The sequence below is a fragment of the Pseudophryne corroboree genome, chromosome 5 (assembly GCF_028390025.1).
Source record: "Pseudophryne corroboree isolate aPseCor3 chromosome 5, aPseCor3.hap2, whole genome shotgun sequence".
NCBI classification, from domain to species: Eukaryota; Metazoa; Chordata; class Amphibia; order Anura; family Myobatrachidae; genus Pseudophryne; species Pseudophryne corroboree.
The window spans coordinates 503761200-503779499 of NC_086448.1; the positions used below are offsets into that span (position 1 = coordinate 503761200).

Genomic DNA, 18300 nt, shown 5'->3' on the forward strand with positions numbered 1-18300 from the left:
ATGCAGAACTCTACAATCATTAGGATTTGTAGATCTCTATTAACCTTAGTAACCTTTTGAATTAAACAAAGTTCTCTGTAAATAATAGCATGTACACTTACCTAAAAAAAATGCTATTACTTTACAGAGCCATCACTGAAACTAATGTGAACAACACTGTGTAATCCAAGCTGTAAAATTAACGTGGTTCATATCTATTTGCATGGGATAAAATCAGTTATTTTACAATTTAGCAGCCTAGTTATTCTGAGGGCTTTTTTCCGCCTTACAAAGCTGGTGCTGTAAAATTCTGATTTTATTACAGGTTAATGCTCATATCATTACTAGCCCACAATAATAATTGACAATACAACTCTGGCATAATTATTAGCCCATAAAAGGATAGTGTAATAGTTTATATGTGCATTACAATATTTTGTAAAGTTGTCAAATGTATATTTCTTCTTAAGGCAGAATACCAGAGATACAGAAAAGCAAGACTGTGCATTAATTATGGCTAAGCGGATGGAAGGCAACAAGAAACCTGATGAGAATGGGGACATAAATAACCACATATGTATGTCATTGAAACTTTTGAGAATGGATGAAATGGACAAATGCTGCAGCACAAAAAACACGGAGGAAATTTCATGTTCCCATTTCCAAAAGGCTCAAATCATGACATGTGTCTGGGACGAACAATCCAAAAAACGTGAGGAGGACACAGACAATGAAGAGGTACAGTGCGTCCAGGTCTCATAGACCTTTCAGATGTTTGTAGATAACACGTAACTATCTATATGACCATTGCATTGCATAGCAAATAGTGTATGTGGTCATCTAGAGGTATCCCACGTGTTCCATTATTTGTCTAAATTTTAGCCTGTCTTAAACAAATGTTAATGTTATGCAGTAGTAATCTGCTGTTTTAATTGTAAGGTTTTATTTCATGAATTTATGGCGCATAGACCACAGTCTAGCAGACATAAGCTGCAGAATTCTACTTATACAACTATCTTTAAGCTATAGCTGGATAATGTAAGAATATTCACTTAGCAACTCATGCTGGGCTTGGTTGTTAGAATTAAAAGAATATGCCTCACTTTCACGCCACACACCTGCCCGCTTTACATTTGGTCTATTTCCATGTAGTTTCTCACTTATCCTTCATCCCTTAATCAACCAATTGACCCCACTCACAATTCTAAATGGCCTCCATCAATGTACCTGGTGTGCTTTGATACAGATCCCTTCCTGCTAAAGTGCTGGACTAGAGGAGTATGCAGGCTCCTACAATAAAGGAAACAAATTATCTTATGTAGAGTTAGATGTAAGCATTATTTTGGGTGCCAATGGTTCTTTTTTTCTTCCACCCGCATAAGGATTCAGTCATATTTTGCACTTATAACTCCTTACGCTTAGAGAGATGGAACTGGGAAGGGCATGACAGCATCAGCAATTACAATAAGGGTGGGAGCTAATGTAACTCATGCAGAACATAACAGAGTCCCATGTGCATCTGCAGGAGGTGTATAACCTTCTAATGCTCAACATTTGGTGCAAAGTACTTACTGATGATTACATTCAGCAACCTCTTCTGATTGGCTGGGAGTTACTTGATCACTATCCTATTATTAGTGTGGCTGCTGCAATCTATTTGAATTATTTATTTGATATTGATCCACGACACAAAGCAGATTCTCACTTGCGTTTTTTTAAAGGGAAATACAAAAGAATACAACACATTATATTTAATTGAACCTAGTTACTATTATTCTGTATTTATGTCCATATTTAATTTCATTTTACATTGTAAATGGGACTTTAGTGCTTGTTAATAACACTGTCCAAACACAGTCAGTCTGTCTTATGTTTATGATATTTCATTAAAATACTGTATTGTTGTATATATTGGGTACTGATATAATAGCATGTACTACAACCACTGGCAAGCCACTTCTCCTGGTACACATAGTTCTATTTTAACCCAGTGTCAAACTGGTACATATATTACCTTCTGTATTTATAACTGGCACAAGTAATACTGTTTTCTTCTGATGTAAAACTGCTACCTTTGCAGATCTGTACATACAGTAGTTTCCATAACAATTGTTTTTTCTCTTCACGGCCTACCTCTCCCTCAACCTACTCCATTCATCTCTAGTTCACACTGCTTTCCATTTCCTTACTCCTTTCTCATTTATTTTCCAGTGCCATACTTGGCTCACATTCCCTACTTTCCCCATTCATCATCAGTCCTGTTTTCCTTGTCACTCTAAACACTTTGCACATCAAAGTTTTAGCATACCATTTTCCTGAGTAATGTCTGGATCATGTTAAGCAATTATGCACTTAAAATTAACACTTTTGCTGGTATAGCTTGAATATGTTCATTTTAGGTGTGTCTGTTTGCTAAGGGCAAGAAGGAACTTTTTTGTATGAATGACTCTGTCACTTGTATGTGCTGAAGAAACTGCTTTGTGCCATATGAGTCATTTTGAAAGTGTATTAAGACATATAAACAGATAACTACATATGGCAAACACCTCATTCAAACAGTTTGTTCAAATTAAGTATAATGTATGAAAGGTAAAGCAGGTGTATTAATTGGTGTATTTTTAATACAGTAGTGTCAAACATAAAAGTGCAATAAGCAGATGAGTGGAATAAAACACATTTGTAAAGTGAACTTTGACAATTTGTCTTCAGCGATAACGAAACTGCAAAGGATAATAATGTTCTAAATTTCTTGAAAAAATATCTACAGTAAATGTCATAATACTAATTAACAAGGTTGGGGTAGGAATGGATAATCATCAGTCCCAAATCGATCTTTTGGTTCAATATGCGATTGCCATATCTGTATTTAATATAGAAAATAATCGTGAAAATAATAGTAATATTTCTTGAGTATGGAATTACTTTTGTGCTTGCGTGGTTAGCACAGACCATTAAAATCACTTGTGAGCAGTACAGAAAACATAAAAGCTGACACATGCGCAGTGGAGCAGGAGACACTGTAGAGCACTTCATTTTATTATTTCTGCAGCATAATGATTTTGGATTGATGCCTTGTAAAAACATCCAAAATCGTAATACTGGAAGTACTGGAAGATGAACAATGACGTTTCAGAAATATCTCCATATTCACACTATACATATAGATACTATATTAAAAGAGGCTATATAAAGACACTTCATTTCAAGAGGGAATTCATTCAACCCATTCTTAAAATCTATAACATTTCCATGGGTTCCATAACCAGTATATAGTAAATCATTGTGTAATGTTTGAGAGAGCCTAGGATTAGCCAATAAACCTTGGTCACTTGTATGCAGACAACTGTCTTGCTGGTGTAGGCTAAGGATAATTACAAAAAGGGACCCGTCTATTTTGAGACAAATGTGCTAATCCAATAATTAAAACAGTCATGCATTAGCAGTCAGTGTTGGACTGGGGCATGAAGAGCCCACCGGAGGAATGCATTTGTAGGGCCCATGTGTAGGGGTGTGACGAGTCTCCAGAGGTTTGGCTAATCATTAGACAGTGGATGGTCTAGGCCCTTTTATAAATATATACAGTAAATACTGGTAGTGCATGTATGATAATGTATCAAATTAAAAAACAGGAATGCACTGTAGACTAAACACCATGTCCTATGCTGTGTGCATTAAATGTAATATATGAATATTGTAGAATTCAAGTGCACAGTGATTCAAGGGCACACTTGATCCCTAGAGGAGGAAGTGGGGCCCCTGGTCGTGGGGCCCAAAAGTGGTATAGGCCAATCCAATCCTGTTAGCAGTCCATATAATGGTGAACAGTGGTTGCCCTGTGGAATTAAATCATCCAAATTGTTTGATCTTAAAGCCTAGTTGTTAGAAATATCAAACCAGTGTCAGGCTCACATCAATAGCATTGTACTGCTCTTAGTCCCGAATTCATAGTAATGCAGAGAGAACTGTGCAAAATTTATTTTCACTTTTTTTAATGGAATATATATATATATATATATATATATATACAGTATATCAGAACTGTTTTGTAAGCTATACCAGTTATTGCTATAACAGGGATTGTTTATGAGAGAGCTCTGAGTTTCTTATCTGAGACAATAATATGTCTCTATTAGCAATTAAGGGAGATTAAAATACCACAAATAACAGGGTTGTGCTCCTTCCAATTTATAAAGATTGTATCCCGTTGCAATAATTAAATTTTAAGTAGGATTATATAGCCACTAAAACAGTATTTCCTCTAATTGTTTTTTAATACAGAAGCTAAAGATAAATGTGAGGAAATGGGAGATGGTTGAAAATCGTGCACTCATTGAGTCACTGTCTAAATAATGGTGATCTACAGTATGAGAAAGAGATTGCTTCTCACTTTTGTAATATAGACAGTGAGTTCAGTTCCTACTAGGGCCCTACCTTTGTGGGGATTGTTGGTTGTCCGGAATTCCTACAATAGTCCAAAGACAGACTGGTAGATGAATTAGCCTCTGACAAAATGAACCTATGTGTGTGTATCCTTGGGGTTGGAACACAGATTATAAGATATCCGGTGATGTGTAAATGAGTAATAAATGTTTATAAATGATAGTAAATAAGATCCACAAGCTTTTCTCTACCTTATTAAGTTCTGTATATCAACTCACTTTAATAAGGGACAGTTTTCCAGCAGATTCACTGACTGTGTCAGCTATGGAGGTCATGGTCTCGTGTTGTAATTACATTACAGAATTTTTATTGAGCATAGATATAAATTCACCCATCTGGCTGAAAAGTTCCCAAACTAACAGGTTTCATCTACGTCAAGTAGGCTTCATTCGGAGAAGAGAAGCTAAATGCAATTTCTTGCATCTTCTCTGACAATATGCTTACTTTCTACTGATGCCAAAAAGATTTGTGATAGAGTGCATTGAGCGTTCCTTTTAGCACATTAAACAGCCTGGGTAGTCTCAATATGCTGTAGTGAAACATTTTTTTTTCCTATCTATGAGCTGGTTTCAAGTAAATGGTTGTATTACTCCTTCTTTCTCAATTGAACATGATAGATGGTAGGAGAACCCCTTTCTGTGGATGATTTTTGTCATAACCATTAGAAGCAGTTTTCCATGCTTTGAGAACTAGCACTGATGCCATGGCATCAATGCTGGTACCCAAACCCATCCCATGTCCCTATTTCCATTTCACATAATCTAATTTAAAATTCAACTATGAGTTTTCAAGCACAGTCTATCAAGAGACCTTGTCCAACCTTAAAATAACTTAAAAAATAATTTTCTCAGGGCCCATCTTCCTACTTTTTGAGTAGTATCTGGGAATTCTTTCCACATTTTCAGGCAGTCCTGAGCCATATAAACTTGCTTTGCCACAAATTAATATTCCGATCTGTCCCCTACCTCCAAGACAATATTTACTAAATATTTACTTCTTATTGTCTCTTTCTTGTACATCTCTGTTGTCTTTACTGGTTTCTGGATTGTATTACCAGGAGGGTAAATATTTGCTCACCCTGTTCCTTAATTATCTTCAAAAGTTCTTTCATGACATGGAACTTCCATTTTGGAGTCGTGACAACATTCGATCCTGAGTTTCAACAATCCTTTGTTCTTTGCGCATCTACTTATTCAGTTTGTTGGATTCAGTAGCCTTAGCCACACTCCCAGGTTTGCTTAGCAATAGCTGCCGTTGTTCTTTTCAGTGATATCATAGGCTTTCCGGTGAAAAAGAGACAATAAGTAGGGAATTTCTCTCGTATATGGTTTAGTAATCCCTTTGTTCTCCCTTTCCCAGTTTTGTCAGTGCTAGTCCAGTGTTTACTGATCCTTCTCCTGTTTTAGTTCCCTGTTGTATCTGTTTCTGTTTATTTACACAGATCAGTTAGGTCACACATTGCACTTTTATTTTTAGTTGTACACTTCATTGGGTTGTTTGTTTGGTAGCTCAGTCTGTTGGTAAGTCTTTTATTTGTTTGTACTAAGTAAAACACAATAAAACAGATTACAGAATACATAATACTTTGCTTTCTATATTTAGGGGTCAATACAACGTGACACAAATTACTTGCAGCTGCAAGTAGGTGCGGCTATATGCCGTCCTTATGATACAGTACCTCCAGACTTGAGGATTTTTGTTCGGTAGAGATCGGGCTGCGATGGGGGTTGCGGTTCCCTGGACAGCATTTCTACACCATTACAACGGGTGGTCTTCAGGTTGCTGGCGGCCGGCCTCCCGGCGACCACCATACCGGCGCCGGAATCCCGTCCGCCGGCATACCGACATCTTTTCTCCCTCTTGGGGGTCCATGACCCCCCTGGAGGGAGAATACATAGCATGGTGCGCGTAGCGCGCCACCACGCCCGCAGCGCTCATTTGCGCTCGCCCAGCTGTCGGTATGCCGGCGGACTGGATTCCGGCACCGGTATGCTGGTCACCGGGACCCCGCCGCCGGCAAACCATACTACACCCCATTACAACAGCAACCTGCCCCATCACATCTAACTGAATTGACCCCTAGAATTGCTTTATGTTGGGTCAGCAAGTACTCTGTATACTGTATGTACATATTAATGCAATTTTGGCAGCATATTTGATATACAGTATAAGAGATTTTTAATATGCCTTAGCTGATGTATACCTACTTCCCATTTAGTAGCATCCTAAAGTAGTACGCTAAAGATTATAGTTGCTGCATTAGTAGCTAGAGATTATAGTTGATGCAAGTGTGTCTATATAAGTCTTGGCAAGGTGTATTGTGCCCAGTCTCAAAGGCTGGGAATGAGCCACCCTGCCGAGCTCACTCCTTATGAAAACCCTTTATCTTCCCAAGAAAAGAGAATTTAGGATGCTGCTTTGGGATCAGACTAACAAGTTGTGCACCTTTTGAATTAATTGCTAAAGTGTATTTGCATATTCGCACCTAATTTATGTTTGCACACAATGCAGATGTTCATGTAATGGAGCGATTCTTAGCAGACTGCGCATGTGCTGCAATCTTACTGCACATGCGCCAAAGTGCCGTTGCGCTCGTGCTCGAACTGAGATTTGTATTGCAAAGCTATTGACAGGAAGGGACCGTTCGGAGGAGGTAATGGGGAGTGGCAGCAAAAATGCAGGCGTGTCATGGCCATTTTCAGGGCACGTATCTGTCATGAGCTGTGAGCATGTTTGTACAAAAACATAACTGCTGTGTCCAGTCTGCATTGCCATAGGGCTACCCTAGCACTCAATGTTCCTCATTATTGAGTATAGGCCCTGATTCAGTAGCAGTTGTAAAACAGACCGCTTTTCGGTTGTGTGCAAAGTCCGCAGCGGACTGACCGGATCATTTTAGAGGAGGCCGCGTGACATCAATTTAATTGCGGTTGCAGCAACTGTGGTCGTTCCTCTGCCTTCACCGCCATTTTTTTCCATCGGAGTGGCTGTGTGTCATGTCACGCAGCCGCCCCCAAAACATTGCAATGCAACCTGAATAACCCCCATAGTCTGCATATGTGTACATAGCTGCTAATGAGTTTGCTATGACCACGGTGGGTGTCTACCTCCTTTTCTGGGTGGCAGCTTCACTTGCGATAATTAGTAATTACCTTGCCTAAAAATATTCAGCTACATAGGCAAGTGCATACAAACATGAATTAGGCCTTCAGTTTTCAAATTATAGTATTTTTATATTAAGATATTTCACTAGGTGGCGCTATTACTTAAGAATTTTCAGGGATAGGTCATCTATATTTATTTGATTTTGAATCCCTTATTCAGAAATCTGTTCTTCAGAAATTGATGTTGTCAAGCACACACACAATCACGCACACACACAATCGCTAAGCACACCTAACTACAGTTGTCAAGAGTTGTTAAACAATTTAATTAGTACTGGGAAACAGAGTTAATAGATGAAAATGCACACGCAGCAGCATTTCTGGTTGTCGTCCCTCTGCGAGTTTATGCATATTCTGCTACAAATTCCTATGCCTTTTGTACATTCATACGGCCTAATGAGCAAGGTCTGCGGCAGCCACTGTAGCACCCGCTCACGCTGTGATATTGATTGGTATGTCCTTATACACTACCATCACTGACATCATTGAAACCTGCATCAGCCCTATGGCAAGTGCAGTTTCTCTGTCTGACCATTGCCTCCTATGCCTGTGGCTGTGTGCCTGGGAATGCAGATGCTTTCACTGACACGCCCATAACATTCTCATAACATGGGGTAAGTATAATATATGGGTGCATGGTGTTTGCAATGTGGCCCCCCCTGGACCTAGGGGCCCATGTGCACCGAACATCTTGCACCTGTTATAGAAATGCCTATGCGTCCGCTGAATGGTCCATTTTACGTGAACTGCTAGCCACCTCCCAATCACTGTCCAGGTATGCCCATTACTTTTACACAACATTTCTGATACCGTCCATCTCGATCACAAAAGCACCTTTGTACATACACTGGGCCTGATTGGGATTTGTATGCAAACTCGATGGTTAATGTAAAAATCCGACGGTAGTGGTCTGCGCATGAGCACAATGGCTCTTGTAATATCAAAAGTCTGGAAAGATAGGGTTTATTTTTAAATGTTTCAATTTAGCAGACTTCGGCCTTGGTGCATATTACACGGAAATGCCCCCTATTTAGAAAACTGTAAAGAGAAGATGTACTGTACTATATGCCTGTTGTTCTGTGCTATCATCGACAATGGGAAGAAAATATTTATTGACAAGGGGCCTAATCTGGATGCGGTTGCAAAGAGGCCATTGTATGCAGATCGGTTGAGGTTTTCTTACTGCGTTCTTTTGCGCGTCTACAGAGGCCAGGGCCAAAACTACACTTTTCATCACCCGGGACAAGGAAGCAATTTCGCGCCCCACCCCCATTACCGAATATTTAGAAAAAAAGGAGTAACCATTGGACAATATTGTACGCCGTGTGCTGCAAAGCATCTGTCACATGGCCCCCCCAACAGCGTTATTATCCACATGCCCCGTGTGAGTCCCTACATATTGCACCACATCACTGCACAACATAGTATATCACTACACTAAATGCCCTTTTACGCTGCACTACACCAATAAACAACATACCCATATACGCTGCACTACATCACATTCACTACACTACGTACATGCCCATATATGTTGCACTACATTACTACACTATATCCCCCTATACACTGCACTACATCACTGCACTACATACCCCTATACACTACACTATATTACTACACTATGGTGGTCATTCCGAGTTGATCGCTCGCTAACAACATTTTGCAGCGCTGCAATCAAATAGTTTTTGCAGTTTCTGAGTAGCTCTGGACTTACTCAGCCACTGCGATCACTTCAGTCTTTTTGGTACCGGAATTGACGTCAGACACCAAATGCTTGGACACGCCTGCGTTTTCCCAAACGTTCCCAGAAAACGGCCAGTTGACATCCATAAACGCCCTCTTTCTGTCAATCACCTTGCGATCGGCTGTGTGAATGGATTCTTCGTTAAATGCATCGCCCAGCACCGATCCTCTTTGTACCCGTACGATTCGCCTGCGCATTGCGGTGCATACGCATGCGCAGTTTTGCCAAGTTTTAACCTGATTGAAGGGCGGCAAAAAGTTGCTAGCGAGCGATCAACTCGGAATGAGGCCCTATGTCCCCTATATGCTGCACTACATTACTACATTTCATGCTCCTATACGCTGCGCTACATGCTACAGTATATCACTACACTACACCCCCCATTACCAACAATAAAAATAGAACATCTCAGTGCCTACCATGAGGAAGATCTCAACATCTCTGTCCTGTGAAGCTCCGGACGGATGTGAATGAGGACAGCATGTGGTAGACTCAGTGGAGGGAGGAGGACAGGCCTGGTCCACAGCAGCAGCACATGGGTGGCTTGTCCTGGAGCAGGGACCAGCCACCACATACAGATCAGTTGCGGAGGAGGCAGAGCGCAGCAGAGATTGGAGGATGCACTTCTCTCCTCCATCTGTACTGCGGGCTCACTGTCCTAGAGCTGGGACAGCATGCAGGGAGAGAGTAGCATGGACCGGCGGCTTTGGCAGACGGGTGAGGGTGAGTGGCAGCTGTGAGAGGCGGACTCGGGAGGTGCGGCTTCAACCAGTGCTCCAAGGAGAGCCTGGCATCTCTGTCAGAGCTCCACCCTGGGTCCGCCTCTCACAGCTGCACAGCTCTGTGTTCTCCGGCTTCACTGACAGGCGCTTGTATCGCAGCTGCTGTCTGGGACTGTCCCCGGGTCTCTCTCAGCAACCTCTAAATCCTGCGCCCGGGTCACATGCCCCCCCAGTTACGTATGTGATAACCTGATTTGTGATGATGGCACTGACGTATCAGCAATTACACGCCGCCGGACGGAAACTATGTGACAACAGTGAGTGTCCCAATGCTCAGGTTAGCTTCTTCCCATATTAGCATATAGTAACGATTGCATACAGTACGGCAAAAGATAGCAACAGCAATAACAAGAATAATCATATCTGAATTAGGCCCAAGGAGATTAAATAATAGTCTTTTTAGATGCACTTAAATTAAAATCTAACATTTAGTATTGATTTTTGAAAAAACACATTCATGTAGATAAAAAAGTGAAATATAAAAGGTAGTTTTATCGTGCGCCTAAATTAAGGGGCGTGGCTTAGCAGCGAGGGAGCTTGATCATGCAGGAGTGTCGAACCCACTAGTCTCACCCCCATTTTTTGTCATGCTAGGGGCTTTCCCAGCCTCTTCCAGTGTCTGCAGCTTGTGGTCCACTAGCAGGGGGTAACGCCACAGCCAGGGGACACACTTGACGGGGTCACTCCGGTCAATGCATTAACACCCCAACTAGTCAGGCCAGGCCGGGGATTCCTGGGGAAGTGGGTACCCCTCCAATAAGGGGGTTCTCCTCTCCAGGGCTGCCTAGGCCTGGCTGAAGCCTGGGACTATCCTCAGTACCCCTGGGTGGTGGGTGTTGGGTTGATAGCTTGTGATAATGTAAAAATAGTATTGCCCTTTTCAGTGGGACTATAGGTCCCAGCAAGCCTGCCTCGCATGCCGGCACTTGGAGAACCACAAGTACCCGTATACACGGCATTAAAGGCCTGCTGGTATCTATAGTTTCCATGTAAAGGAAATATTAGAATAAAGACAGTACTCACATGCCGTAGAAAGTAAAAGTTTAATACATACACGCAAACTAAGCAGATACTGTAGATCCTTTTCTCCATGTGGGCATCCCGGGAGGGTAAAAAACAAAGCGCAGATTCTGATCCCTGCAGTCCCCCTCGTGGTTCCTGCACTTCTGTCTGTCAGATCCAATTAGCGGCCACTACCATGGTAGCAGGCCGCTGGTTGGCTGAGAATGGCTGTCTCAGACGACCAGTGGCTGATTGGATGTGGTTGTGAGAAGTGCAGAGAACCATGAAGGAGTTCTGTCAGTCAGCCGGGAAACAATGTATGTAAAGTATGTACATACACTGGGGGTGGGGGGGACGCATTTCTTTTTCTTCTGATTTTTAACTCTTTCTTGACTTTTATACACAGAGAAGCATACATCATTGGAAAACACGATTTTGTCAAACACGACTCTTAGTAAATTTTAGTGTTTGATCTTGAAAAACTGTCACGTAACCAAGTGATGCTGATTGTGTTTGTACTTGAACCAAATACGATTCTTAGTAAAGGGCTCAACAGTTTGTGAGAATTTTATCACAGCTTTAATCTACACGGTTGAGTCACGTTATTATGACTACCAGCAAGAGGCGTCACTTACTGAGGTGACACCCGGTGCGGTGCCATGAGAAGGGGCAGGGCTTTGTGGGAAAGGATGGGGCTTCACAGAGGGGGTGAAAGCCGTGGCAGGGCTTCGCGAAGGGGATGGGGATTCATTGAGGGGGTGGAGCTTTGCAACCCAACCCCCCATTTTTGTCACTCCGGGGGTTCGGGAGATGCGAGCTGCCCTTGGGGGAGTGCTGTGGCTGCAGTGCCGGCTCCTACACAGTGACAGGACTGAGTGCTTCACATAATGTTATAGTGCAGGAGCCAGCATTTTGGTGTCACCCATCAGCGGGTGACACCCGAGTGCGGGCCACACCTCCCGCACCCTCTTGTGATGCCACTGTTACCAGTTAATAGCCAGTGTAACTGCCATATACAGCATGGACAGCAGCTAGATGGGCTGCACTGTCAATTTAGACACACGTCTGGTAGCCCAGATCCATTGTAATGGTGAGCTGCTCCACTGTAGCATGTCAGATGACCCTCGTGCATCATCATAGCCGAAGTTCACCTCTCAGTTCCACATCAGTTATTTACAAAGGTACCATTTGTCCATTCAGAATACCCCTTCACCACAGCAGCATGCGAACAGTTCACAAACTGTGCTGTTTCAGAAATACTGCCACCCTTGGCCCGACAGCCAATAATCATCCCTTTTTGCTACTCATATAAATCGCCCCTTTCACCTATGACAGCAACGAGTGATATGTGTGCAGATGGCCTATCGCATACCTCATATACCAACCAAGCCAGGGCATGACACATGAAGTACTTCATGGGCTATGCACTGCCGACGTCAAATGTAGGAGGTGGTCATAATAATGGGACTTGACCATGTATATTTTGGATATGATATTGACAAATTAATAGCTGAGCAACAATATAGGAATTCCTTGCTCTATTATCTATATTTTATTTATTAATTGTCTTCTTTTAATTCTGTGGTAAAAGTCGCATACTGGGGGCTGCCCATGCTGACCGCGCCTCTCCCCCCCCCCCCACTTCCCCTTGATCAAGCAGAAATTGCAATCGCACCAAAATTTCTGCTTGATCGCTAAAAGTAAGGTTGCCTCCTGCCGGCGCCATCTATTTGAGGATCTGAATATTTAGCGTTTTATTTTTTTTAACCGATGGATGCCTGCTGGAAAGAAGAGGACTAGAGGCAAGGGGTAGGTGAGTATTTTATTTTTATTTGCAGCGATCGTGGATGCTATGGGACAAGTGGACGTGAATGGCTATGTTGGATGTAGGTAAGTATGTGTAAGTGGGTGTATGTATGTGAGTGTGAGTGTGCAAGTATTGGTGTGTACACACGGTGAGATATTTTCTTACGATTTTGACTATATAGTCACAATCGTAATGAAAGTTAGTGCAAATCGCAAGGTGAAAGTCACCTTGCGATCGCGATGAAATGCTGATGTGCGGTCCGGCATGGTCAGCATCGCAAGACTAGATAGACTGTGAAGGCAAGTCAATTTTGACTATCTCGTAGAAAAGATAGTCAAAATTGACACTTAGCCAAAATCGCACATAGCCAGTATCGCAAGCACAGTCATTATATACTTGCGATACCGACCTAGTCCCTATCGCACAGTGAGAATCTGGGTTAGCCCCAATCTCACCACGTGTATGCACCTTTACTTTTATTAAAGTTTTACTGTCACGGTGTCTGTGTGTTCATTTTAATATTTATTTTGTTGTAGAACTACGGTTCCAGCGGGCACGTTAATTCCCGCATGCTGGTACTTGTGGTTCTCCAAGTACCAGCATGTGGAGAGGCTTGCTGGGACTTGTAGTTCCACAGCAAAAGACAATATTCTATTTTTTTACACTTTTAAAGGCTATCAGCCCTCCATCCACCGCCCGGGGGGGGGGGGGGGGGACAGCCTCGGGCTTCATCCCTGGTCCTTTAGGGGTCCCCACTCCCCCAGGTAACCCCGGCCAGGGGTGACTAGTTGGGGGGAGTGATGCTGCGGCTGCAGGGATCTACATAAAAGTGTCCCCCGGCTGCGGCATCACCTCCCTGGCTAGTGGAGCCTGGTGCTGGTTTCAAAAATACAGTGGACCCCTACTTCTTTTGTCCCCCATATTTTACAGGGAACCCCCAATCAATTTTTCCCTGTATTTTTGCAACCAGGACCGGCTCAAAGAACCCGAGGCTGGTTATGGTCTTGGGAGCGACCTGCATGTCTGTGGTTTTTTTTTACATTTTTAACACTTTCTTTACTTCACAGATCTCACTGATCTGTTTATGCTTCTGACTAAGTAATAAAAACATGACCTAAAATCTGCATGTTTTTATTACTAAAAATCACGTTTCCTTCACTAAAAACTGCAAATAATCGCATGCGAATTCCATTTTAACCTTAAAATTCGCACCCTATTACTTTTGTGATTTTAAGAAAAAGAATTGCAAATTACAAACGTGCGTTTCGGTGCGATTTGTTTAGACACCTATAAAATCGCACCCTATTACATCTAGCCTTAGTAGTTCCGTAGCGAACACTTTTTTTTTTTTATTTGCATCATATCAGATGCCAAAATATGACAGAAATGTACTTTATATAAACATTTGCCTCCCTGGGGAATGCAGCCACAGCTTCCAAGATTTACTACCCCCAACAAACTAAATGTCCTTCAGCTTTTACACTGGAGGCAGTCTGTGCTGTTGATTGGTAACATGTGCCTGATACATTCTGCTACTGCTGATGGTGCTCTGAGTTCCTGCACAGTCGACAAGTGATAGAGTGTCAGAGTAAATGTCTGTCAAGCGTTGCCTTACTCATCCTTTCTCCTTACCCCCAGCATCTGCTTCACGCCTGTCATCTGCTTGTCATATTATACCATTTTAGGTACATTGATTTTGTTGATCCATGATACTGGATACAACCTGTCCGTTGCCATGCCTGCTCCTCCTGCAGCCTAGTTTGCTCTTGGCTGTGTTAGACAGAGAAGCACTAGAAAATATGTTTCTTTTTATAAAATCACTGCCCTGAAACTTCAGAAATGGATCTACCGTTTAAGGGCAGATTTTTGTGGATGGCAGATAATCTGTGCACCCTAGCGTCATTACTCTGGCACCTATTGTGGAATGTCCTGCCTATCAAGAGAGACAAGAGGACAGCAGACCGGGGAAATACACAGGTAGCGCCAGTGATTGTACAGTATATCCCATTGTATAGATCAAGGTGCTTTCGTCACATATTGTATATGCCGTTACCGCAAAACATACTTGTATCCTGACATATGGTACAATAATAATGAAACATTTTTAACTGTGAATTTAAAATATTGACATATAGGGAACATTTTAAAATGTAATTATAATATTTGAATGTAATAATTTTTAATGCTGAAGCAGCATCTTGCACTTTTCTCTGTCCAAAAATAATATACGACTGTGCATTCTCACTGTAATTTTGGAAAAATGCACTTTTTCTGAACTACGTAAAAAATATTTGCAGCACCGGAATTTTTGCATGGAAGGAAAATGGTATAAATAATATCATTGTCAGAATATTATGATAATGATAGAATAGTTTATTATTTGTGTTTTCATTTATATTGGATTTCTATTCTAATGTTGAATAGCTGTACAATGGAGCTTAATTCCTCATTGAAATAAGTAAATTACTATTCTTAGTTTGTTAAATTAATAATACATATCAGTCACGACTTGTCCAAAAACATGTAAAATCGAAAAAAAAAAGTTATATATAGAGAATGTGGAAAATAAAGCTGCATTTTTTCTAAAAGTTCCATTTTCAGCACTGAAAGTGCATAATTGTTTTCTAGGTTATTTTTTTATATTAAAGTGCATTAATTCTGGTAGAGTGTGCAATTGTCTGAAAAAAAAGGACATACGGAAATATCTATCTATCTATCTATCTATCTATCTATCTATCTATCTATCTACTCTTTAGAATGTAAGCTCTCATGAGTAGGGCCTCTTTCCTGATGTGCTTGTCCTTTTCTTACTTTAATAATCTTCGTCTGCACCAAATCCCACGGTTTTCTACCACCCTGATACTTATGTCAGTGTCATCTGGTGATGTAGCTTTGTTTATTTACCCTGTACTTGTCCTATATTGTCTTCAACTGTAAGTCGCTGTAATTGAATGCTGTGGATCCCTTGTGGCGCCACATAGATAAAGGATAATAATAATTATATATATATATATATATATATATATATATATATTAATACTCACTTTCCAAAGGTAATTTGAAAATATGCAGGATCAGCACTCACGTTTTTGCAGGGAAAACGGGCCGCTGGTTGTGTTACTTTACTACTGATAGACTGAATAAATCTTTCCCTGCAAAAAACGTAAGTGCTGATCCTGCGATCCTGCGACCGCTAATGTATCTTTAACCCTTGCCAGTGTTCTCTTGGAACTATATATATATATATATATATATATATATATATAAAGATATATATATATATAAAGATAGATAGATAGATAGATAGATAGATATACATGCAATTACACAGTTTAACCAGTTTAACTGAGTTCTAAACAAAAAATACAAGTTATTATGCAATAGCACAATGAAGGAAAGCTTAGTTTTGTTATTGTGAAAAATAATATCATAAACCTTGCTCACTTCTTGCAGCTTGTTTTTGAAGATTTTTTTTTTCTCAAGACAGGATAACAGCAAATCCTTCCCAGGGAATCATTTTTCTTTTACATTGTTGATGCATAATATTAAGTGTGGATTGCCATTTTCATATGTGCCTTTTATGAAACATGTCTGGACATGTTGAGGATAATACAATTTTTTTTCTTATGATTCCCTAATTTTTCAGTCAAGTATCAGATTGTCATTTTTATTGGTTTAGTAGTTATTTTGTCATTTTTATGGGTCTAGTAGTTATTTATGATACATTGTAACCTGAAATACTGAAACCCATTTTAATGTTTTTCTTTTTTTATATACAAATGGAAGGCGGAAGATACCCAATCCAGTACCCTTCCTTGGGCCCCATGGGGTCATAATCAGGTTCTGGATATATTAATAATAGAGTTATTTTTTTATTGCATACCGCTAGGAAGTGGATTGGGTCATTTGCCATAGTCAGTATGTCTCCTAAGCATAGTTTAGTTCTCATGTGTCATTCTTGAGAAATGCCCATTCACCTCGTATAACTGAAACATATGTTGCAGAAGAGTGTGAAGTGTAAAGCCTTGTGTGTCCTTACATGTCATAACTTTATTAACTCAACATCATTATGCAGTTGCGCAATATACACTGCCGTACTCAGTGTCGGACTGGGGCATAAAGGGCCCACCAGGGGAATGCAGTTGTAGGGGCCAATTCTTAAGGGTCTGGTTAGGCTCCAGTAGGGGCGTGGCCAGCCACCACAGAGGTTTAGCTAACCATTAGAGAGTACATGGTAAATATATAATAAACCATAGTCCTGTGAAGTATAATGTAACATACAGTGTGTATAATGCATAATTCAAGTGCAGTAGGGTAGAGTCTGGAACCTGATCCCTAGAGGAGGAGGAGAACCCACAGGCAGTGGGGCCCACCGGGGGTTTCCCCTGTTCCCCTGTGGGCTAGTCCGACCCTGGCCATACTATGCCTCTACAAGTCCATCAAAGAAATATGCCAATGCCAAAAAATTACCTTTTTTTCACACTCAGATTTGTGACTAGGGGGTCTATGTATTAATAATTAGGGCACTGCCATGATTATTAACAATCCATATTGCGACGGATATTTTAATTCCATATTCACATTTGTGAAATGCTGCTCTAGGGGAATCTAACACTGCACATAAGCACAGTGTTACTGCTGCACATGCCGCAAGTACCAATGTTTGGTACTTTGCGCATGTGCCGGACCCATACTGTGCATGTGCAGTACAGGTCTATGATGCGCAGTAGGATGCAGTATGGCATCAGACTGTCCGTGATTGACAGTCTGCTGCCATTTGAGGGCATGTCGCCACTCTTGTGGGGAGTGTCAAAGCCAGGATTACCATTGGAAGATTTCCTGGCCTCTTTGTTGCATCTACAGTGGCCAGCTTGTGCAACACAATGAGTCTTGCAGCTGGTTTATGGTGTCGTAGATGAACCGATGCTGCATCCTAGGATCCAACTCGGATTACTAATGCATGCAGCAGGTGTGACACCTCCTGCCACATTACCATATTAGTGCTGTCACTGCAGCGTCTTCCATGTAAGTAGCAGCAATAGCTACTCTGTCCACATCTGAATCAGTATCAGTGTCAGTGTCTGCCACCGGATGGAGGAATCGGAAGATGCCTCTCATTTGAGTAAGCCTCCATTGGCTAGAAGTGGTCTATTCTATCTAAAGAAGGTGTACATTAATGAGGCTATATAGGAGTCAGAGCATAGGGCCTGATTCAGGTTGGATCGCAATACGCACAGGATGCGGGCACATGCGCAGGGCCTATCCTGCGCATGCGCCTGCATTTTCTGGGGGTGAGGGAGCGGCAACACTCCATTTCCAAGGCGGAGACGGAGCGTTGCGGGGTTGCAACGGTGGGCGTGATGGGGACATGATCTGAGC

General features: G+C 41.5%; 1 protein-coding gene across 2 annotated transcripts in view; it reads left to right on the forward strand.

The window, feature by feature from the left end:
- MYLK4 (myosin light chain kinase family member 4) overlaps positions 1 to 18300 on the forward strand; it is a 265505-nt gene that overhangs the window by 75400 nt on the left and 171805 nt on the right. The window contains exon 2 of one of the 2 annotated variants that reach the window (XM_063923045.1): positions 450 to 717. In XM_063923045.1, coding sequence (XP_063779115.1) covers positions 450 to 717 — 268 coding nt within the window. Of the gene's footprint in view, positions 1 to 449; positions 718 to 14560; positions 14899 to 18300 lie in introns of those variants that run through there. The other variant, XM_063923046.1, reaches the window with a different exon arrangement.